Source organism: Triturus cristatus, chromosome 10, assembly GCF_964204655.1.
Source record: "Triturus cristatus chromosome 10, aTriCri1.1, whole genome shotgun sequence".
NCBI classification, from domain to species: Eukaryota; Metazoa; Chordata; class Amphibia; order Caudata; family Salamandridae; genus Triturus; species Triturus cristatus.
Window position 1 is genome coordinate 459,228,185 of NC_140593.1, and position 25,430 is coordinate 459,253,614.

The 25,430-nt window shown below is 44.3% G+C and overlaps 1 protein-coding gene across 8 annotated transcripts in view; it reads right to left on the reverse strand.

The window, feature by feature from the left end:
• PARD3 (par-3 family cell polarity regulator) overlaps positions 1 to 25,430 on the reverse strand; it is a 1,320,414-nt gene that overhangs the window by 745,330 nt on the left and 549,654 nt on the right. For all 8 annotated transcript variants that reach the window (XM_085631870.1, XM_085631866.1, XM_085631868.1 and 5 more), the window contains exon 5: positions 6,202 to 6,336. In XM_085631870.1, coding sequence (XP_085487996.1) covers positions 6,202 to 6,336 — 135 coding nt within the window. The remainder of the gene's footprint in view (positions 1 to 6,201; positions 6,337 to 25,430) is intronic.

Sequence of the window (25,430 nt, forward strand, 5' to 3'; positions counted from 1 at the left end):
GAGGAAACGGCGGGGCTCCGCAAATCTCCGATTGCGCAGAGCTGGGACGCCTTACTCACTGCTTTACGGACAGGCCACGCAACAGACGCACATACTACCCAAACTGCCGACTCGAGCCAGACACACTAATCACTCATCGCTTAGTTAAGGGCCGCAGGTGCGCCTCAACATACCCGGTAGAATACACCACTGCACCGCTGGAGCATTATAGATAACCACCTACACTGCCTCCGTTTTAAGATATAGGGTGACTCTTTGTTGGCTGGTGACTCCTCCCTGAGCGCACTGCTCCACTCTTTGGTTGGATATGTTGTTCAAAAGATAATACACTGATGATGTAGCTTTGTACCTGCTGATTTTGTTTAAATTTCAAATGTGTGTCTTATTGGTGCATTTCAGTGTCTATTCCTTGCATCCTATCAGCATGTAAGTCCTAGTTTGATCTATTTTTATTCCTCTCTCGCAGTGCATTGTAGACCAGGTCTGACTGACAAGTGTTACATAAGCAAGCTGTATAACAATAAGATCCTGCTACAATAGTCCGGTCCGGAAACGTCACAAGTAAACTGTGAACAGTGATGATGGAAACATGCAATGTATGATGTAACAAAAATGAGAGTAGGGACGCGTAGTGACTCCAAGACAAATGATCGCAAGATGCACAAATCTGCAATTGAGCGTGGCACACTAATGTCACTTCTATGTTGATACACTGGTAAATGTTATTTTATACATGTGCTCTATGCTTTTGTCTTTAACATGTGAATATTCTGCATAAAATCATGATGATAGTTATGTAAAAAACAGAAAATACCAATAAAGATATTTTTTTTTAATGAGGTGATAGGGCTGTGGGCACAGCAAAAGCCTACTTTAAAGGACTGGTAAAATAGTTCTAGCAGACTGTTGTTCTGTCAAACCAGTCCAAAAATTATTTGTACATTTTACATTTTAGCATCTCGAAGTGAATGAAGAAGGAATTTAAATGTTCATATTGGAGGACTTTCAGTACAAGATATATAATTGAAAATTAATTGTAATTTACATACAAAATTGAGTAGCTTCTTTTAAATGTCTGAAAAGCAAATTTAGCACACAATGGCTAATTACCAAATCCTGAAAGGAAAGTAACCTTTAGGCCGATAAGGCTAATCAGCAGAAGTGCTTTGTTTTCTAGTGGGAATAATCACAATTGCAAAATCATTTTTATTCATAAAGATGGCCAGCAAACACTCGGATCTGACATTTGCAAGATGCAGTTTGATTAACGCTGATGTGTGAAGCACTCATGTTTCACAACAATGACAAAGGTGATAAAAAGTGAAGCCCTAAAACCCACCAACTCTGCCAAACCAAGGAAATGTAATGCTTACAAGCTTATGATCATGTCTTAGCCGCCTGCAACATTGTTCCTGAAGAGTGCACACAAAACCCTGCTTATTTTATTTCAGAAGATTTAAACATTTGTGTTCTTAATTTAAAAAATGCTAAGTAATAAAATGTGTGAAACCATGTCTGGACACAGCTGATAATTTAGTTAACAGTGCACGCTTCCTAAAGTGACTCAAAATATGTGCAGAATCTTAAGGGATGTACAGCAACTAACAATAAAATTGATAAAGTAAAATGTGGTGACTTTAAATTCGATCTTATCTCCATATTGCACTTCACTGAAAAGTTCCTAACAGCATGACCTCCAGACGTTGACGACCGTATGTGCACCTGCTACTGCTTTTTGCATACACATGTAACACATGAAGTTAATTAACAAACATCTGCAGTAGGTGTTTGTGTGCACTAAATTAATGCACACTGAATACAACATAGTTTGCCAACTGCATTCCATCCTAGATTTGGTTAGACCTTGGTTAGATGTATAAGTGGGTCTCTGCCCCATCTCAAGCCAAGTTAGAATGAGAAACGCATCTGGTGATAAACGTCCCATGTGTTGGCGCTTTCGAGAGATGTTGATCAAGAAATACTTAGGAAGATAAATCCTCTCCTATGGAAAATGCATGAGATGTTTTAGGATTTTTTTTAAAAAATGCAACATTTTTATATAATGGTTACCAATAGCTCTTTATGCCTTAGTTACAATGTAAGGCTGTACAATCATGTATTGATTGTGTTGAGTAGTGGGCAGTTCATTGGCAAAAGAAGGATGCCATTGGGTCAAGGTGGGTGGGAGTCGGAGGGGTAAATAGGAAGGTGACAAAAGATGTGAAGCTGAACTCAGTGCAGATGGAGAAGGTTAGCTTCTGGGGACTTCAATACTGTCCCGAAAGGTGCAAGGTTGGTGGAAGCTCTACTGTGACCAACTAGGAAGGAGGTGTTAGAAAAAAAATAATGGATGATTCACTGGATTGTTGCGTGCCAAAAGCATGAACTAATGGTGAAGACTGTAGAGCTGGTACCAAAGAAAAGAGGAAAAGTAGTGTGAACCAATGGGGTACTAGGCAGAATACAAAGTGCCCTCAGAATGATGTCTGTATTGATCAAGTAGAATTTACATTTAAATGAGCTTGCTCTACACATGTGTCCTTCACTGGCACAGCGTCAACAAAGCTGGGAAATGAAAGCAAGCCATACACACTCACTGAGATTGTTCACACCTAATACAAAAACTACATTAAAATAGAAATGTTTAAGCTTCACATTGTGGGAGGATATCAACTTAGAAATCAAAGAAGCTGCTCTCCCACTGGATGTAAAACGAAGACGGACTTTAACAAGGACAAAGGCAAATTAAAAACTATACTACACTGCATCCTGGCAACATTCCAAAGGCAGGCGCTTAGAGGTAATTTCATTTCATTGGGCACCTGTCAAATGCCCTTAATAAAAGCAGACACAAAGGGACACTTCACATAAAATAAAAAAGAAAATGAATAGCAGGAATGTTGCACGTTTTATTCAGGATTAGTGCTGTGACACACTAAACAAACCATAATGACTGTATAGAATTGCGCCCAGATCTCTTGACTGGGGGAGAATGTCTGCATTGTCAGCATTCCGTCCATCATTTGTTTGTTGTAACGCTTTTCGCCCTCAGTGGGATGGGTATTCCCAGACGTGGGGACCCGTGCTCACTACGCCACTGGAGTCAAGCTATCCTGGCTGATGACGGCTGATAGCCAGAAACCGGTCCTAGGATGCTTGATTCCGGTCCAGGGAAGACATGGCTTGGCAGTTCGGGCTGGACTGTTCCCATGAGGCACAGGGTCAAGACTGATTTGCATATGGCCATGTCTAAACTGGAGTGGTGTAGTGGGCAAAAGAACGATGGATTTAACCCAGATCTCTTGACTGGGGGAGAATGTTTGCATTGTCAGCATTCCGTCCATCATTTGTTTGTTGTAACGCTTTTCGCCCTAAGTGGGATGGGTATTCCCAGACGTGGGACCTGTGCTCACTACGCCACTGGAGTCAAGCTATCCTGGCTGATGACGGCTGATAGCCAGAAACCGGTCCTAGGATGCTTGATTCCGGTCCAGGGAAGACATGGCTTGGCAGTTCGGGCTGGACTGTTCCCATGAGGCACAGGGTCAAGACTGATTTGCATATGGCCATGTCTAAACTGGAGTGGTGTAGTGGGCAAAAGAACGATGGATTTAACCCAGATCTCTTGACTGGGGGAGAATGTTTGCATTGTCAGCATTCCGTCCATCATTTGTTTGTTGTAACGCTCTGCTCATAGCCAGTGGTTTCAATAAAAATGCAACCAATTGCCCAATAACTCCCGGTAGCTAATCAGGTCAGTATTTCATTGGGGGCAATCCCAGTACAATGTGTACAGAGCCTAAAAACCTTAAGAGTGTGAGAAAGAAAATAAAGTTTCATTGCAAGCACGGACACATTCATTCATTTAATATTAAAAAAAACTATGCGAGTCAAGCTAATATCAGCTGACTTCAAGTAGCAAAACCATGCCAAAACCCAATGTTTTTTTTGCCCATCCTGTTAGATGATTAGCTGTAGTAAGGTTTTTTTTAAATAGCTCCAACTCTGCAAAACCAATTTCTATGACAACATAATAGCAAGCTGGCTATTGTCTCATTTCTTATAGCACTGTCCTTTGTTACACTTACTTAAAAGCATGACAAAACTCATGGCATCGAAATCCTGCATGCCCACAAATTGAATATTATCCAAAGGCCCATGGACATACTCCATTAACATGCAAATAACCACAAACCGTTTTCCCACTTGGCCAATGAACTTGCCTTACTCATATTTAATACTCAAATGTCCACAAATTAGTGCCCAAACCTAATACCCAATCACTATACCAATGCTTGTGCACCCAATGAACTTTCCTCAGCAGAACCCAAAACATCAAGCAACACTAAACATACCCATATGAAATAGAAACATCCTCCAAAAACACAGCTATATTCAAGTATCAAATCTACGTTCAATGGTGAACATTAATTATGTGGTCAAGATACAATGCAACATTTTTGTGTTATCCTTTAACGGCAAAGGTTTGGCCACAGTATTAAAGCCAGCTGGGATGCAGGATGTTGTGCAATGACCATCATGCTACTGAGTTGCCCTCAATACCTAGACGTCAACATTCTGTGGCATCAGATGTGACTCCCCATTTAGAATCAAACGGAAGGCATCATTTCAATGTCCGTTGAAAAGCATTCCGACCGACTCGGTCTAGGAATGGTTTCCGACCAAATCGGATTAGGGTTGTCCGACCGACTGATTACGATGGTTCAGAACACCTTTTGGTCGGACTCCTATTGACTTCAATGGGAGTCTGTGTTCCGACTGACTACATAGGCTCCCATTGAAAAAAGGGGTGGGGAAAGTCGTGCACCCTGTGGCAGGCACCCCATGGTGCCTGCCACACTGTGCATGATATTGAAGAGGGGTACCAAGGGTACCACCTATCGGCCCCATTTGGAGGGCCCCGGGTGAAGGGGGGCCTGCTACAGGCCCCCAAAGTCGTATTACAAAAGCCGATCAGTGTCGGAGCAACCGATTTGGAAAGGCTGTCTGACTCAGACATCGTAATACGTCAGTCGGAAATGCTCTCTGTAGACCCATACGAGTCAGCTCCAAATGACTCGGTTACTCTGAATGACGTTCAGAACTGAGTCGGAAAGTCCGAATGGTTTCTGACTATCATAATCGGTCGGTCGGAAGGCTCTCCAAATCGGTCAGAAAGACAGGTTCGAAACGGACAAACCGAATGCCATTCGGAGCCTTTCTGACCGACATCGTAATCAGCCCCTAAGATGTCTTATTTTGGGGTTCTGTCTACTTCCAATGTTGCTAACATACATGAGGTTCGGTCTCATAACAGAAGAACTGGCCAACTGGATTTTAGTGTTCAGAGTCATAAAATGATGAGCTGTTCCTAATTTAACTCTCCCTTATTAATATTTAAGGATTACGTTGTTTAGAATGACTCCGCATTAATATGAAAAGTTTTAGGTTTCGAAAGTGACATGTTAATTAGTACAAAGAGAAAAACATGTTTTTGTCCCGTAACTAAAAAACAGAACAGTTTCGCCACATTTACTATTGGTTTTTACCAATATCAGAAAGTGTTGGCAGTGTAAAACTAAATAATAAAAGTAATAAAAAGGAAAAATGCTGCTAAAGGTGGGACGCATATGCTTTCAAAAAAAGGAAAAAACTGACCCATCGAAAAATAAAGAAAGAAAAACATGAAATGAAAACAGATTGGCCTACCATCCTTGGCAGTGAATCGGACAATACTTTAAGTGGAATAGCAAACGAGCTTAAGCAAAATGCTAGAAGTCACACTGAAGAGAGCCAATGGTTGAAGTGGATTGATTTATTAACCCATTCAATATGTTGTGGCGGGCAGCACTAACACACAACAGGCCAAGAGATGACCAGAGCTGAGGGAAAGCCCATGAGGCTCAGAATGTTTAAGTGTTTACCAAATAAGGCAGTACACATTCTCAGTATCGTCCAGGGTATTGGGCTGTTTATTTACTACGTGATTTGTCTAACAAGCTAATTGATTTGATTTATTCAAGAGAAGAAGGAGTATACTTTTTGATGAACAGATTTCATGCATTGAAATATGTAAAATCCAACCAATGAAATTATGCGAAAGCTCTGAAAATGAGATCTATTACACGGCGAATATATGTGTACTACCTTGTAAGACATCTTCGCACGGAACTTACACGACACCACATGACAAAGGATTACCTGCTCTTGTCTCTCTAGCCACTTGTCTACCATGGGATGAGTGGCACTCAATGACGACCGGGCATTTTCTCGTTGAAATTGGTTAGACCATCCACTGGTGTCGCGTGGCAGGCTTCGATAGTTCTCATCCTTTGGCTGGAAACAAACAGGCAACAGACCAATCTTGTCAGAAATCTGTGTTTCATTAGTTAACTTTTAAAGCATAAATGTAGAGTGATTGTACAAAAGCCAAATAGTGCTATTTGTGAAAATCAAAAGGTATTGTTTGCATGTTCTACAAAGGAACAAAGGTTGTATTGCATTATTAGGACTCATTCTGGAGGAACAAAAGCATCAAGTAAAGTCTTTCTAAATAAAAAGTAATACAAATCAGGAGAGGTTATCAGACTTAAAAGGCAATGTTTGAAAATTCCGCAGCTGATCTTAAGGAAAATACATTTTTTAAATGTATAAAAATAAGAAAAATCAGAATGCAGGATCTTTTCCTTTTTTTAAAGTTTGAGACTAAGTGACCTATGGTAAGTATGGTACTCCATGAGATGGCTTGCATTGCCACAAACAGTAGAAAAACTCATGAATTTTCTGCTGGTAATGGGCAGGTATACAATATTTTTGTTTATTGTAGATGTTTCCCGCTATTCCCTTCTGCCTCACAAGCTAGTCCAGTATTTTTATGTCCCTAACATGAGCGAAAAAATCATTTTGTTTTCAATTTGTCCTGCTACTGCAATTTCCTCTACCGTTTAAATGACACCATTTTGCAACTTGCTCTTTCTGTCACCTCGTAAGTACTATAATAGTTTTATAATTTCCTTTTTTGTTTACCCATTTGTCTATGAAAGGGCAATGGCTCCCAGGTTTATTCATAATAACTCTTTCATACTAGTTGAACTATGCGTGTTAGGGTAACTTTCTTATGAAAAACTCAAATACTTAGCTTTCTGAAATACAATTGCCTGACTATGTCCTAACTTAAGGACCACAAAAAAAGTTGCACATCTGCCCTTAAATTTTCAGTCTATAATCGGAGTTCATTACAATCAATCAATCAATCAAGAAATTTGTAGAGCGCGCTACTCACCCGGAGGGTCTCAAGGCGCAGGGGGAGGGGGGACCACTACTGCTTGAACAGCCAGGTCTTGAGTTTCTTCCTGAAGGAGAGGTGGTCTTGGGTCAGACGGAGGTGGATGGGGAGGGAGTTCCAAGTCTTGGCTGCCAGGTAGGAGAAGGATCTTCCTCCCATGGTGGCTCTTCGAATGCGTGGAACGGCGGCGAGGGCGTGGCTGGTCGATCGTAGCTGGCGGGTGGGAGTGTAGAAGGTCAGGCAGTTGTTGAGGTACCTGGGGCCCAGGTTGTGGAGGGCCTTGTGTGCGTGGGTGAGGAGACGGAACGTGATTCTCTTGCTGACGGGGAGCCAGTGCAGGTCTCTCAGGTGTCCGGAGATGTGGCTGTGTCGGGGGATGTCAAGGATGAGTCGTGCGGAGGCGTTCTGGATGCGTTGGAGTCTTTTCTGTAGTTTGGCTGTGGTTCCAGTGTAGAGGGTATTTCCGTAATCCAGTCGGCTGGTGACGAGTGCCTGGGTGACCGTCTTCCTGGTTTCGGTGGGAATCCATCGGAAGATCTTTCGGAGCATGCGTAGGATGTTGAAGCATGATGATGAGACGGCGTTGACTTGTCTGGTCATCGGGAGGGAAGAGTCCAGGATGAAGCCCAGGTTGCGTGCGTGGTCCGTTGGTTTGGGTGCGCTGCCCAGGGCAGGGGCCACCAGGAGTCGTCCCAGGCAGAGGGTGATGATCCAAGGATGAGGACTTCCGTCTTGTCTGAGGTTCAGTTTCAATCGGCTGTTCATCATCCACTCGGCTACGTCTTTCATCCCTTCGTGTAGGTTGGTTCTGGCGGTGGCTGAGTCGTTGGTGAGGAAGAGGATCAGCTGGGTGTCGTCGGCGTAGGAGATGATGTTGAGGTTGTGTTGGCGTGCGATGGCTGCGAGGGGGCTCATGTAGACGTTGAAGAGGGTGGGGCTGAGTGATGATCCTTGTGGTACGCCGCAGATTACTTTGGTGGCCTCGGATCTGAACGGGGGTAGGCGGACTCTCTGGGTTCTTCCGGCGAAGAACGAGATGATCCACTCTAGTGCCTTCTCTTGGATTTCGATTTTGCTGAGGCGCTGCACTAGGGTGCGGTGGCAGACGGTATCGAACGCTGCGAAGAGGTCCAGGAGGATGAGGGCCGCTGTTTCCAGGAGGATGAGGACCGCTGTTTCCCCGTTGTCGAGCAGGGCTCGGATGTCGTCAGTGGCTGCGATGAGGGCGGTCTCGGTGCTGTCTCGAGGAAGGCGGCTAGCTGTCTGTTGACGGTCTTCTCGATGACTTTGGCAGGAAACGGGAGGAGCGAGATGGGGCGGTAGTTCTTGAGGTCGGTGGGGTCTGCTGATGGTTTCTTCAGGAGGGCGCTGAGTTCGGCATGCTTCCAGCTCTCCGGGAAGGTGGAGGTGTTGAAGGAGCAGTTGATGATGTCCCGGAGTTGGGGTGCGATGACGGAGTCGGCCTTGTTGAAGACGTGGTGGGGGCATGGGTCGGTTGGTGATCCGGAGTGGATGGTGTTCATCGTGTGGATGGTGTCTTCGGTGCTGACCGGGTCCAGGCGCGGAGGGTGGTGTTGGGGGGTGTCGGTTCGGTGGTTGGGTGCATGGTCTGTGCGCCGAAGCTGTTGTGTATGTCGGCAATCTTGCGGTGAAAGAACGAGGCGAGTGAGTCGCAGAGGTCTTGTGAGGGAGTGATGTCGTTGTTTCCGGCGCTGGGGTTGGAGAGCTCTTTGACGATGCTGAAGAGTTCCTTGCTGTTGTGTGCGTTGTTGTCTAGTCGTTCTTTGAATGCTGTCTTCTTGGTGGTGTGGATCAGCTGGTGGTGTTTGCGGGAGGCGTGCTTGAGGGCGGTCATGTTGTCTGTAGTCGGGTTTTTTTGCCAGGCTCTCGAGGGTGCAGCAGTTCTACTTGGAGTTCTTGAGGTCGTTGTTGAACCAGGAGGCTTTCTTGCTGTTGGGCCTGATGGGATGGTTTTTCAGAGGTGCGAGGTCGTCAGTGCAGTTGGTGATCCACTGTGTGAGGTTGTTGGCTGCTTGGTTGGGGTCCGCTGAGCTGGCGGGAGGGTTCTGGCTTAGTGATGTGGCGTGCTGGTCGGTGGTGATCTTGTTCCAGCTCCTGCGGGGAGCCTGTTGCGGGTGGTGGTGAGTCGTGGTTCTTCTGAAGCTGAAGTGGACGCAGCTGTGGTCTGTCCAGTGGAGTCCGGTGGAGTGGCTGAAGGAGATGTACTTGCTGGAGGAGAAGACTGGGTCAAGCGTGTGTCCGGCGTAGTGGGTGGGGGTGTTCACCAGTTGCTTGAGTCCGAGGTTGGCGAGGTTGTCCAGCAGGGTGGTGGTGTTGTTGTCGTTGTTGTTCTCCAGGTGGAAGTTGAGGTCCCCTAGGAGGATGTAGTCAGCGGAGGGGAGGGCGTGTGGGCTGATAAAGTCTGCGATGTCTTCGCTGAATTGTGTGCGGGGTCCTGGGGGTCTGTAGATGAGGGTGCCTCTGAGTGTGGTCTTGGGTCGGTGATTATCTGGAAGTGAAGATGTTCGGCGGCTGTGAGGGTGTCGTCGGAGTTGGTCGTGATGTGGATGGTGTTCTTGTGGACGATGGCGATGCCTCCTCCTGTCTGGTTGACTCGGTTCCTCCGGGTGATCTTGTATCCGTCCGGGATGGCGATGGCGATGGCGGGCGCTGAGGAGGCGTTCATCCAGGTTTCTGTGAGGAAGGCAAAGTCTGGAGATGTGGTGTCGAGCAGGTTCCAGAGTTCCACGGCGTGTCTGTGGATGGAGCGGGTGTTGAGCAGGATGCACTTCAGGTGGTTGCTGCTGGTGCTTGGCTTGGCGGGTGCGGTACGGGTCCGAATGCAGGAGAACTTGCAGGATTGGCAGGTGAAGGGTCCGTGGGTGCGTCTTGGGGCGGCTCGGCAGCAACCGGGGATCCGGCTGGTGTTGAGTGCGAGGAGGGTGGCGGCGTCGTAGGTCCGGCGGGTGGGCTGGCAACTGCGGGGGCCAGGGGGTCTGGCGCTGGGCGCGGTCCAGGCGCGGACGGGCGCAGACGGGCTTGCCTTCGGCGCGCCAGCGGCGCGCCCGCTGCGCGCGGCCTCCATATGAGGGCAAGAGGGAGGGAGGAGCAGCTGGGAGGTGGGAGCGGGCGGCCAATGGGGTGCAAGGGGGCGGAGCTACCGGGACGCGGCAGTGGGAAAACGGGCGGCAAGGGGGTGACGCAGCGAGACGAGGGAATCAAAAAGTAAAAGGGAGCACAATCAGGGCAACAAAAGAAAAGGGAGCACAAATCAGGGCAACAATACCAAGGACACAGGCACTCGGGGCACAGAATGAAAAAGCGGACACAGGCACTCGGGGCACAAAATCAGAGAAGAGGACACTGGCACTCGGTCACAGAAGGCAGGCACAGGCAGTCAGGGCACGGCAGCGAGAAGCGGTCACACTGGGGGCTGCGTGGTGGTGAGGGGAGCGATCTGCCTGGTCATTTCTGAATTTTCAGAAGTATCAAAGACGAGTAACATCTTTACATGAACAACAAACATATCTAATTATGTATTCCTTTACACGTGCAAATAGTATTAAAGTGTTTATTTGCAGTTTACACGACAGAAAGCTTCCCTTTCAGCCCATGGCACAAGAATACTTGTGAGATATGGGCGTTTAATGGGCCTCTCATCACATTCTGCAAGGGGGGTATAATTTTGCACTACGCCACTGAAAAAAGGAGACAATATGTACAGGAGCTGCAGTCAGTGGCAACTGGTGATAGTTCACATTTCATAGTGGAGTAGAGGAAACAAGTGATGGGATTAAAGGAGCTGTCACAGGGTGCCTGTGGGAGCCGGTACGAGGCACCTGCGGGAGCCCGCACGCGGCACCTGTGGGAGCCGGCACGCGGCACCTCCTGGAGCCGGCACGCGGCACCTCCTGGAGCCGGCACGCGGCACCTGCGGGAGCCGGCATGCGGCACCTGCGGGAGCCGGCATGCGGCACCTGCGGGAGCCGGCACGCGGCACCTGTGGGAGCCGTAACGCGGCACCTGCGGGAGCCGGCACGGACGCAAATGTCTGTGTAGCTACCACAGCTTCCACCTTGGTATATGCCAGTGGATAAGGAACAAAGAAAGGGGAGTGACAGCAAGAAGGACCATAGATGTGGGGAGAAAAGGCAATGGGGAAGAAAGGTGAAGGAGAGACAAAAGTATATAGAGATTTGAGATCTGCCACTAATTAATAACATAGAAGAGTATGTACGTAGCGCGTGTTTCCTACAGCTGACCTATTCAGCACTGCCACTCCTAGATCTGAATGCACCCCCTAACACGGATTGCTCTTCTTTTCTCCCCAACATCATCCTCACTCCATCTCATCCAGGCCCTCTTGATTGTATTCATCCCGTCATTCTTTCCTACCATCCTCTTCTCTTTCAGTCTTTCTCCCCTCCCTCTGTCCTCCACCACATCACCTTCCTGGTCTTCCCATTTCGTTCTCATCCGTACTTCACTACTGACGGTTTCTGTAGCTCATGCCCCACCCTTTACCTGCTGTCCACCTTGCTGCCTCTCCCACCTCCCTCATTCCCTGACCCCTCCCCTCCCCAGCATCTGCCAGCTTCATCCTAGCAGCCCCTGTCAACTGCCGCGTGCACCAGGCCAAGGGGTCAGCGACGATCTGCGGGGCGCCGGGTTTTAATTGCAGCATTACATGATGGCCAATTCATAGGTGGAAATCTCAGAAAAAACACCTCTCAGAAGGGAAATTTCATAATTTCGGTATTAAACAAATTTTTACTGTAAATTTGAACTGATAGGAAACCTTATACACTATAAGGTAGGAAACTTCCCAATACAGAAGTCAAATTTCCCACAATGGCGGTTTATGGGTTGGGCCAATAAAAACGCCAGTGTATCAACGCACTGGAGCGATGGGTACAGGAGTACCAAGAGCACCGCGAATCACGCCTCTAACAGGGAATGAGAAAACCCCAAGTACAGAGCAGCTGTGAATCTTGCAGGTCAACTTCATTTCTGAACAAAAAAACTACAAAAAAAACCAACTTTAATGAGAGAAATAACAAACGTGAAACTTTGAGCATGAGCCCGAGTGCTAGTTCGCTTCTTGGGAAGCAGGGGGCTATTTTAGGTGTCTTCATTACAGACACAGATCCAATTATGCTCCTCTTGGTCACACCTAGACTGCATCTGATTCGTGGCTTAGTAACAGCCTTACAGCGGATGCCCCTGGACATGGCTGATGACACTCCAAAGGCTTAGGAGAGTCCAGGGAGGGGATGTGCGTCCTCAGTGCGGTGCAGCTCCAGGGGGAGCGCGGATTAATGCGGTTGAGCTGTCAGGCTTCATCATCGCTCTTTCAAGTGCTGCACCTTCATACTTTCAAAAGAAGAGCCGATCAGCAAGACTGGTGGAGGCAATGCCCCAAAGACACCAATTCTGAGAACGAATATATCCCTTTTGCTGTTAATGGCATCCTTTCAAAAGCAGATCACACAACAAGCTTTGACAGCTCCTATCATGCCAAATATACATATTCAGTGATTGGAGCTTGTTCTAAACACGGTCTGATGTCTGCTCCACGACTGAAGATCGACAGCGACCCCGTAATACAGCCTGAAATATATGCATTTATAATGGACCGGAGAAAGAGGAAAATATACAACTCTGAGGATGCAGGAGGAAACTGTAGGCTAAATGCTCTCCGTAATTTACGGGCAGTGCACGCTACCGCTATATACTTACGGTGTGCACTAAACAGTCATGTATACTAATATGAAGCACATTAAATTAAGAGCACAGAAAAAGGATGTATAAATGCAATTGTGTTTGAATACAAAATGCCACGAGTAAACAAATATTTAGAAATAGAGTTTGTGCAAAATCCAATTTCTACATATTAATGCATCAGAATAATAAAATATGGAGATGTTGAAGACCATAGCGTTAGGATGACCAACAAATACTCAAATTTCATGCTTAAATCGTATGCGTTTTTTACCACTAGACTCCAAATTAGTGCCGTGCATTGAACGCCAATAGTAGTGGGGGCAACAGGCAAGCTAAATACAACGAACCTCTAGACCACTCTTAGTCTGGTACATCCAAGTACATATTGAGTCAGTTCCAGGCGCATGAAGAGGTGGCGTCATGTTCATTTAAGTTACAGTCAGAGATCAGTTTGTGTGCTAGTTGCAGGGGCGGCCACCAGCTCTCATTTTTGAGGAACAGGACTTCGTTCCTACCCTGTGGCTTTGACCCACAGCAACAAAGAGAAAGGGAGAAAGGAGGAGGAGGAGGGAATATATGGAACATCAGTGATAATAGTACTAAGCAGAGATGAAAAATAACCTGCAAAGTGAAATACAAAGTGAGAATTGCAGGGTGGTGCAAGAAAGCGGGATGAAATGGGATCAGAACTAGGTATTCTTGATATTCAGTAACCCGGCGTTCAATAGTGGGCACCACACAAAAAAGCATGAGCCCCTAAACATTTTTCAAACAAATTAAGCAGTGGTTACAGTGTACACATGATGGCCGCTCCTGTGTGGTCTAGCACTACCAGAAACATCAAGTGTAGTTTGTTATGCTATCACCCAACACAAATATCAATTGCTAAGAGCAGTCCAATGGTAGTAGCATTAAATAAGGGATGGCAATGTATTTCCCAAAATCCACATGGAATTAGTTACTTTTCTTCCATTCTGTAAATGCATTCCATAACCAGCAAAGATTGACAACAGTGACATACCTCATTACACTGGGCAAAGTAGGTTCCAAGGTTGTCCACATTAAGAGAAGATAACTGTGCATTTTAGGAGGTATAGAGGCTGCATGTCTACTCTATCGCCTAATTTAGTAGAGCTTATGTTAAATTTACAGTAAATATAAAGCAGGGACATGAGGTAATAGTGAGCATTATTCTTTGCCCCCACAGCCCTCTGTAGTTAATAAGGCATCATACGAAACAGATACTGTGACTGTCTACCGCAAGCCGCAAGATGATGTTATTTTTCAACCTGATGAGACAATCAGGTTTAGAAAACAGACTGAGTATGCCCAAATCTAATGACAATTCATTGCTATGATTGACTGAGGGAACTGTGAAGACCACCTCTGAGAAGGTTATGATTAATCTCAGTGTTGATCCAAATTGAGATGCACAAAATAAGAGGAAGTACCAAAATCTGATCCTCAACATAACATATTCTTTTACCCACTTCATCAGGCAACACAAAGCTGGGTGATGCTTGAGGAAGGCCCGCTAGTCTCTTCATAAAACAATGTTCAGCACCACAGACCCTTCTTTGGATACAACCCCTCCCCCTTCTGGGATACTCTGTCACAAAAATGTGTGTCATAGGTTCCTTACCTCCAAGACTCAAGGTAAAGTGAATTGTGGCTCAGTTAACTGGATTGATTTTCATGAACTATGGAAAAGTAAAGGCCTTATACCACAAGGTAGAGGAAGGTACTACATTTTTGGAGTTCCTTAGACTCCCATGAAATTCATCCAGGATTTTGTACTTTTAGGATAAAAAAACATTGTTTCAGATTTTCAAAAATTGTCAGAGAACTGCAGGTAAGACCTATCATGGGAGTACCAATTAACAAATTGCTGATACTCTTCATTCTTGAGATGGGAATGTGATCACCAGCAAATAATACTGGAGCAATGCCTTCTTAACCTTACCTGAGCCATGACAGTTATTATTCAAATTGCCATTCACAGAATTACAAAAATAAAGTACAAGTTCTCCAAACTTTTCAAGCAGTGTTTACACTAAATTAAAGCGCGTATATAGATGTCAATTATCTACTACGGACCGAGCAACAGACACATCAGAAGATTCCAACCAGCTATTGTGGCGCATCCTACATTAAATGACAATTTAATAGTCAGCACCGCAAAACTTTTTTACGTTTATATACAAAAAGACTAGAAGCAGAACAAAAACAGACCACCTCAAAATTCCCAACAAGACAAATGCATAAGTGTAAAATTGAACTTAGTGTAAGACTGAGCTTAAGTCTGCAATTAATCAGATGTCTAAATTCGCTCCCTGGTAGCAGAGAGCTATCATTTTTCCAAATCATGAAGATGGACGCCTTCATTTGGCCACCTGATGGGTTGCAACTTTGGTCAAGTGGACTGCTGAAGCAAAGAAGCTTCCGCTGCCTAACCTCCGTACAATGGAAGGTAACATATTTAACACATTGTGTGAGCCTCTGAGTGCTGCACTCATTTTTGCCTACAAACATCCATCTAACACTGACAAATGTAGGCTGTGAAAGCTTTGGTCCCACTGGTGAAACTCAGTCATTGCTAGCCTTGACTTATTGTCTGGCTGCAACCATCTAATTATTTGAACGATCCAGTGATTGTGGAATCCAGAGACTTGCTAAGCACAGTGAAAGTACCTAGGAGAGGGGGTGAGACCCTGAAGGAAGAATAAGTGGTAATGTTCTTACCATTAGAGAAGACAACTTATGGTAAGTTAAAGAAATATAGGACCTTTTCAGGAGTGCAGCCTATCTTTGGGTGTAATGCCTCATGGAGATGCTAGATGGAGGCAACAGGAGTTCAATGCAGAAGTAGTGCACTACATTCCATATTTTCTGTACCAAACTGCATATGCTACTCTGCCCTTTTCATTAAATGGGACTATTTATGCTTGAGAAACCTAAGGTCCAGGTATCACTTTTGCGAAAAATAAATTAATAAATAAATCATATTTTCAGTGCTGTTCTCTCCAGTTTTGAGGGCAAACAAACTGAGAAAGAAAGATAAATTGCAGAGCAACACAACCTGCAAAGTACTAGTTGGCAGGCTCATTCCTACAGTATACTATATGGTAAATGCGGTCAGTAACTAGAAGAACGAGTATTTGCAATTCAATAGGTCTCGCATTTGCGATAGTTAGAGCTATTGGCGTTGTAAATGATGATGTCTTATGTGTTTTGGTTTGGAGTGCAGTGGCCTTTGGGACCTTATAAGTGTTTAGCGATGCAGTACATTATTCTGTACGCTGTGCCGCCAGAGATTGAATTGCTATACAATTACTATACACTGGGTCATGCATTCTGATTCATGAATACATGCTTGCCCATGGAAACATTTATGGACACATTCCAGAGCTTTTTATCGCACAAACAGAAAGGCAAGTGCCTTGATGCACATCAACAGCACTATAACATTTTGTGTGCGACTGCATCACTAGAGTATTAAACAGCCTCAAGAATCAGCATAAGGGGAAGTTATGCTTAACACAATAAGATGATAGATTTAACACACAGACATCTGAAAAGTATGCACTGAATTTACAAGCACGATTGTTTGAGCAGTGCATGGACCTTGCTCTGAGTTCAAGGACTGCCACAGTTCACTGTGTTGTACAACAGTCTCAAAATAAATATAACTGTATTAGCCTGTCTTCACTTTAAATGAGGACCCAGATGTCTAACTGAAATGTGACTCCTATAACTCCTTCCCTGGCTGTAGAGGCCATAAAACAATAAAATATACCTTTGCCTTTTTCTGTCATGTCTGGCAAACACCATAAAAGGAGGCCATCTCCTGTAAGTGCTTCTGCTCACTCTGGCTCTGAACTGGGGGCTTTAAATTCTACGCTTTCGCAGGAGGACGAAAATGTTTTGCATTATTGCAAAATAATGAAATACACATATAACATTGCTATTTGAGAGTTAGTGTGTACAAGACTAATCGAGAAATCCTAACGCATAACAATACAATTAACATTATAAACTATCTTCATATGTTAAGTAACTATTGGAAAAATCCTAACACAATTTTTTGTTTTTGAATTAATTAAAAAAAAAAACAGTCAAAGTTGTGATGCCAGATGTTTGGACCATACACCCTCCCATCAATTCAACTCTCTTCAAAGAGACTTGAGCAGTATGGAACGTGCTATTAATGCAGGAATAAAAACGTAAAACGACCTACCAAAATTAAGTGTAGCCCAACAAAAGGTATGAAAGTATTTTTTACACAACTATTATTTATACTGGGCTATCATGGTATTTACCTTACCTGAAAAAGTAAAGAGATTCGGCTTAGCCACAAAGAAACCACATGGGTAGGTAAGGCATTGCCACGAAGCTAAGCGGATATTAGAGATAAAATCTAAAAGTATGGTAAGTTAACACTAAAAGCAGTATGAAATAATGTAATTGAGCATGCAGAACACAAGCCATCCCCTAAACATAAAATATGTGCTGTGCGAAATTTGTAAAATACAATGTATGGCAAGCTCCATGCAAGGGTCGTCGGTTAAGATTGCCAGAAGTAAATCAAGAGGTAAGCTTTGATGATAAACTGGTGTGAGGGGTATGAATGAGGTTGGCCATCACTGAATAGGAAAGTACAGCAAGTACGAGGCAGGTGTCGAGGTGTATCAGAAGCACTGCTGCAACAGAGGTGTGAGCCCACGTCGGGCTGGACTGTTGTGGATGAGTTCGAGCCAGGAGGAAGCAAAATGACCCTAAGAGACTAATTGTGAGCACTACACACCAATACACACCCACCCACCCACCTACACACACCTACACCTACACACACCTACACACACACCTACACACACACACACACACACATCCCTACTCGCTTTTCTTGGAGTGCAGCTCTCCCAAGACAGGGTGTTCCTTCTCAGCCACCATGAAGTCCAGGCACAACAAATGCACAAAGCAGTAGGTGTTGAGAGCGCAACGTTGCGGCATGCCTGCACCAGAGACACTGGGGCCTGGGTGGGCGTCCATCTTCCATATCGATCCCTGAGGGCAGGGCTAGCTGCTGCATGGCCACGTGCTTTCCAGAAAGAAGGCCTGCCTGCCTCAATGGAGAGCAAGGAAAGCGTGGAGGCAACATGTGTGCAACCTCTTGTTTTTGTTTATGGTGCTTTTGAAATGCATTAAAAGAAGCCGCCGGGGGGGGGGGGAGGGGGGGGGAATTGGCACTGGACAAGCAGCGACCTGGAAAGGGTGGTGGGAGCGGGTTGCAGAAACGGGTGTAGGTGCAGCGCTGTGGCAAGCACACCAGAGTACAGCTGCAAACACAAAACAAGCCACAAAAAACAAACAAGACAAGATAAGCTTGCAGAAAGAATGCTTCTCCGCCCCAATGGGGAGCAAGGAAAATATGGAGGCAACTTGTGCGCGTCCTCTCACACTTGTTTACACTGGTTTTGAAATGCACTAAAAGAAGCAGCCACGGGGGCAAATTGGCAAAGGGGAAGCAGCGACAGGGGAGTAGTGGTGGGGGTAGGTTGTGGAGATGGGTGAAGGTGCTGCGCTGGGGCAAGCACAATGGAGTGCAACTGCAAACACAAAGCAAGCCACAAAAAAAGATAAGCGCATAGTGAGTTGTAGTTAAAGCAGCTGGCAAGCCACAAAAAGATAGTGCTCAGCGTACCATATATAACTGTAAGAGGAAGAGCACACTTAACAGGGGCAATCCGTATGGGAGGTTACAAAAGCCCAAAAGAAAGGACTAGTAAGCTATTTATCCAATCAAAAGCAGGCATTTACAAAGGACAGAAAGAGGAAACAATTAAAGAGATAGGTAGTGCTCCAAGCCCATATTCTCGATAGAGCATGTCTCGAAGCGACAGCATGTCTCGAAGAGACAGCGCATGCGCTGCCTAGACGAGATTTAAAAAACTAACATTTTAAAAATAAAGAAAGCACTGAAAGACATGTATACACTCTGCAGTACTGAATGGCTCGTTCCAACAACAACAAAAAAACATAAGAATTAGAAAAGTACAAAAACGCTTTTATATTCCACAAATTATTCCACAGGCAAAGTGCTAGGCAACATTTCAAAAATATCCGAGAGCTTTGTCAATGTCACATTATCTGACATCAGAGCTCTTTTAATGCTCATGGGACTAGTAAACCAATTGGTCACTCCCTTCATTTAAAACGACAAGTAAAGTCCTACAACGATTCACAATATACACATTTATGTATAAAAATCGGAATTACTGTCTGCATAAGCATGAAAGCCATGCCAGAACAGTTAGCCAATTTAAAAGTTTCAGAATATCAAATTAAAAGACTGATCCATTAAATCCAATGAAATCATCTCAGATAACTAAGGAAAAATCATAAATAGCTGAAAATATTCCACATGGAGAAACATGTGCATATTGGGTCATAAATCCTTGAGAGAAAGAAAATCAGTGTAAAGCACTGCATGGTGTAGGGGACCATGGAATGAACAGTTCCATTGGGGTTGGGATAGGGAGATCCAGAAACATGTTTAGTCTTTTAAAAGTAAGACATGATTGTCACCAGCCAGTCCAAATCTACAATGTGGCCTGCTGTACGTAGCAGCACTTTTGCAAAAGAAAAATCATTTTTTTACGGATTTTATGTATAATTTTGTGGACAAATACAACAAATTACATAGGGAAAAATAAAGTGCAGGGCAATACAACCTGCATAGTAGTCCTTGGCAGACAACTTCTCACAATTTGTCATATATTCAATGTGTCGACAACTGCTCGCAGAAAAAAATAATACCATATTAAGGAAATCTTAAAGTTCCAATTAAATGTTTTGGGATTTTAGGCAAAGAATGAATTAAACCGAAATAATGTACGTTTTAATGATTATAGGTATTTTAAGTATTGGTAAAAATGCACAATTAAATTCACACCATCGTTGGAAAATGTGTTCTGGTTCACACCCGATGTGAATTATGAGTATGAATTTTCCAAGGTTCTTATCCTGCATTTGTTTGTGACAAGACAGACAAATTCTAAAGGAACCATTTGTCTGTTTCTAGTAACCTCTAAAGTATCTCTTTACTTTAGACTTTGTGAGTTTCATGACTATCCATTTAAGCAGATACATAGCAGTGAATCGATCGGGGATTGGAAAATGTTGAACTAGTTTATCTGGAAAGCATGACAGAGCAATGCTGCCATAAAGCAGTCACAATATTTGATACTTTCCAAAGGTCCATGCACCGGTGGCTGCAATAAACAAAGGGTAGTGAGGCGGGTGGGATCGCGTGGGGGGACTGGAGTGAGCACTCCTCCCCACCTTCCATTCCTCGGCCCCACCCCTCCCAACACCGCTGGCTAAGAGCCAGCAAATGTAAAACAACAAAATGATGCAAGTGCATTGTTTTATTTGAAATTTACTGGCTCTGAGCCAGGCAGTTGGGCGATGCTCCTCCGTCATTGAGGAGGAACCGCCACTGCGCCCATGCCTTTTTAGGTTTTGCCTGATTACACAAGCTGTCCCTTGTGTACTTCCCCCACACCGCTTTTTGCTCTCTCCCTCGTATGCTCCCCCACCTGCAAAACACCCTGTTTCTCTCTCCCTTTTGTGCTTACCATCTGCAAATCCTCCTAACCCCGCATTCTGAGTTGATCTGTCCATCGTGTGCTTTCTTTGCTCTGATGCTCCATGTTACTCTCTCCCATGAGTGCTTTCCCACTACAATCTCCTAACCCTCCTTATACTTCTTTCTCCAGTGTCCGTCTCCCCCAGAAAACATTACCAATGCATCCTGTTGCTCTCTCCCTCTTGTGCTTCTCTCCCCACAGACATCCCTTGTTCAATGTTGTTCTCTTCCATGTGTGCGTCCCCTCTGAGAATCCCTGCCTCATTGCTCTCTTCCTCGTGTGCTTCTCCCCTGAAACCCACTTGCACTCCATGTTACTCTCTTCCTTGTGTACTTTGCCACACCCACAAAATATCACAACTATGTGCTATTCACTATCTTGTATGCTTCTTCCCTTTGCAAACCCCCATTCCCCAAGCTCCATGGTGCTCTTTCCTATATAGCCCCATATCCCAGTACTTCAGGTTGCTCTCCCCATCATGTGCTTCTCTCTTGAAAACACCCCGTGATTTGTTGCTCTCTTCCTCTTGTGCTTTCCCTCTAAACTTCCAGCTTTCCCGGTGTTGCTCTCTCTTATATGCTATCCCTGTCCCCAGGGTTGTGTTGCTCTCTCTCCTCTTCTGCTTCTCTCTGCAAACCCTGCTCAAGTGCTCAGTGTTGTTCTCTTCCTGGTGTACTTCCAGGAAATGTTCTCTCCCTCTTCCTCTACAAACCCCCTTCCCTGCATGCAATGTAGGTCTTCCTCTATGTAGCTCTCGCTTCATTCCCCCTACATCCCCAATGATATGTGTTGCTCTCTCCCTCGTGTGCTTTCCCCAGTGGTTAATTTGTAAATAAATAAGTGCTGGGGCTCTCCTCAGGAGGCAGCTTACACCAGCCGATTTCTCCAGTTAGTGCCGCCTAAAATAGATGACAGGAAACTCTACAAGTGGGGACAGGATGTGGTGTAATGGCCAGAGCTGCCGACCTTGGAACTGGGGAACCAAGTTCGAGTCTGTGTCAGCTCAACATCCTGTGATTCTGGGCAAATCGCTTAATCTTCCTGCACCAACCAAAAATGAATGTTTCCTTAACTGGTGCTCAAGCACCAGTGTTGATGATTAAGTGCTGGTGCTGAGCACTGGAAACCACCAGCTCAAATTAAGCACTAGTTTTCCCCATGCATCTCCCACCAGCCCCCGAAGATCTATGGGAAAGCCAATAGGTCCAAAATGCGAGACGCATTAGATTTGCAAGCTCTTGTTTTCTTTTACTTTTCCCACCACTCTAGATTTCACCATTTATCTCCCTTTCACGCACCTCTCTCCTTTGAGGCCATCAAACACTCCATCAATCGCAGTTTCTCTCTGCCCGTTTCTCTCCGTCGATTTCTATCCCTCTCCACTTAAGTCTTTTTCATCCATCAGTCTCTCTGTCATTCTTGCTTCACAGGTACCAAGGCAGATTCCCATACTGCAGTCAAACGTTTAAAGATTTTGCCATGGAGAGTTCATGTTTTCTTAAGCGCTGCTGGGTCCAGCAATGCGATCAACAGTGACGAAATGGGGCAGAGTTTCACTGACATCACATGGGGCTTTAGCAGATTCCTATTTCTGATGAAGGGGTTGTTGCAACACTTGGTTTTCCAATAAGAATTGCTACAATGTTTGGCTTCAAACACTGAATCTTTAGGGATCTTATCTCTCGCGGGATTTAGGATATGTCCCTTTGGTCATTTAGACTGAGGAGCCAGCATGACCTCGAGTTACACTTTATTTCTTAAATCTGTTCTGTGCTAATGGAATTCAAATTTGCAATAAACTATTTGCTATTTTCTAATCTGGAAATTCCAAAACTTAATATATTCGGAGTTAAATGTGAGGTTGGCTGAAATCTGTTGAAATGTTTGATTTGTACAACATAATTAGCTTCTTGCGTACCCTGCACTTCAAATATTTCGGTGTCAAACGTTATCAAGATTATCCAATATGCTTTTCTGACATACGATTTTTGGAGTCTGTGCTTATGTCCAAAGATTAATATTGATTCAAGTATTTCCACTAATCAGTTTTACGTTATCTAAATATTATTCCAATGCTGTAAATAAATAGAGGTGTTTTGTACCAAGTTCCTGTCATTTCACATTATAGGGCCTCATTACGATGGCCCACAGTCAGACAGCCAACCGCAGTTGTGGCGGTCAGGAGACAGCCGACAAGAATGCAGGCAGTCCAACAGCCCTATTGCAATGCGACTGCCAGGTTGGCGGTCACAAAGTGCACTTTAACATTGCGGCTTTTGCTGCAGCCCAGTTAAAGGGACGCAGCACAAGCCGCAGAGTGAAAGTTCACTTCCTGCACATCCATTCACCATTTGGTGCCTGGCCACACGGTGCATGGATGTGATTGGGGGCACTACACGTGCCCCCAAGGCCACTTCACAATAGCCCACTGGAAACAAGGGCCCTGTTTTGGACATCCAAATTCTGTTTCCGGCAGCCTTTTCATTGCAGTGGGACCAACATGAAAAAGCTGTGGGAAAGGGATACCGTAATCCCGACAGCGGTGCCAGCGCAGGCACCACCGCCATTCAAGGGATACGATTATAACCGCCACCCCGGAGGCGGCGGTCTGTACCTTGACAGCTGACGGTCTGACTGCATGCATCACAATGCTGCAGTTTGAGCGACCTCCTGTCGGTGGTGGTTCCACCGCTATGATAATGACCCCCCATAGTTAAAACTTTTCAAATCATGAATTCATACACAGCATCCATATTTAAACACAAATTAATAAAGTATTCCCATTATCATGTAGCGCACCGTATTTATCTATTTTGAGACATCTGTTCCCCTGAGCTACATACATGGCGTTTTTTTTCTAATTTTAAGATGTAGTTTTGTTAATGTTTCTCATCAAAGAGAAAAAACAATCTGAATATATGTTTTAATAAAGCTGAATCACTAAAAGGAGAACAGAAAAGCGCAGACAAAGTGTGGAGCCTGCAAATAAAAACATTTTAAACTGCAACGGGTTGTCCTTCAACAACTGTGAAGACACAAACTACGAAGTCTAATTGGATAGCTACTCTCAGTGTAGTAGGGTGGGGGTTTTTATTAAAGATAGACTTCTTTTATGGTCAGTGTTTTGGTGGTGTGGGACTTAGTGGTCAAAGTCGCTTTTCCTCGGCTCCATGTAGTCGATAATGTTTAAGACGTATGAAAGGGAAAGTATATGACAATTGCAAACTGATCTAAAAATCAGTTTTCAACATTTTGTACATTCTTATATTCCAACTAATAAAACAAATGTAACTTCTCTAATTGTTCCGTGTTGGAATACGGTGCACACTGGGTAGGGTGTTTACTTGGGAATCAAACGAACATCCCGGCTGATGCTACCATAAAGCTTTAAATTAATCTTCTCAAGGAATCCCATGATAATTTCACAATTTGGACTGTCATTTATAATTTGTCACTTGGCCATCAGAAACTGAATAAATTACCCATGATAGTGCAGCTCTATGTAACAATACTAAGCTTCAGGTTAGTACATTTGGACCAACATAATTTGCCAATTATTTCCCATTAGCGGCATGGTAGATACAAATGGAGGTGTAATTTATGGGAAGACAAAGACCATGAGCATATTTTGACACATACTCCTGCAGCATTTTGATGCAGCTTGCACTAAGAGCTCATTACAATATGAGGCAATTGTCAATCTAATCAAAGTCAATCATGTCTGGTGAGACGGACCAGGATAAAAGCACAGTCATTTAAATGGAACTATTACCATTAGACTTTAAAAAAACAAAAACGGACAAACAGTGAAATTTGATAGAACCTGCCTCAGAGTTTTTGTTCGACTTACAGCGCATTAACGCCATCTCCATTAACCAGTTTTACAGAACAATACCCAAATCTATGCCTATATAGTAACTTCCGACCAAACGTTGCCTCAGACAGCAGCGTTCTTATTCCAGAATTATTTTTTGTGTCATTCATATTTTTTGTATCTGAAACATCTGGAAGAGCAATTTCTAAATCATTTAGTTTAGTTCGCAAGGGAACATTATTCTCCCACACACCATCTTGCTGTTTTGTGTAGCTTGCTTCGTCTCAATGAAATCAATTCTCATTTAGAAAAGTCATTTTGGAAAAGGATCTGAAAGCCTCTCAATTCACAGTTTTAAATTATAGTTTTCAGTCCTTTTCGATGTGTTGACATTTTGACTTAATGTAGTGTCACTTTAATACTCAAGTACACCCATGTACAGAATCTAACCGTCACCGTCATAACACAAGCATCCATCCAGTGAAATGTGTAATTTACCATGCTGGTGCTGAGGACACTCAAACAAATTTGAAGGACAAAACAACTCCATTCATTGAAAGCCTATTGATGGGGATGTGTGAAAAGGTAAGCAGTCACTTTCCTACCCAATTGGTTTGATATTTATATAGCTAAACAGCATATCAAGTATTGAGGAAGCACACTTAAAGATTTTTGTGTTCTCCTTGAACTGGAAATTAAATATAAAACCACAAAGATTACGCACATTTCCATTTAAAAGCAGAAAAATAATTATACCATTCCTATATACAAAAGTGATGGTTTAAAAACAAGTAGTAATTATTATGTGACATCAGAAAAATGGATTGTATATTCTTCTCGCCTAGGATCCCCTAGTTTTACTTTTGCACTGCGATGTAGGACAGTCTAAACGGCAGAGCTCGTCCCTAGGGCCGGACTGGGAACCGAAACCGGCCCTGGCAAACAGCTTGCCCAGGCC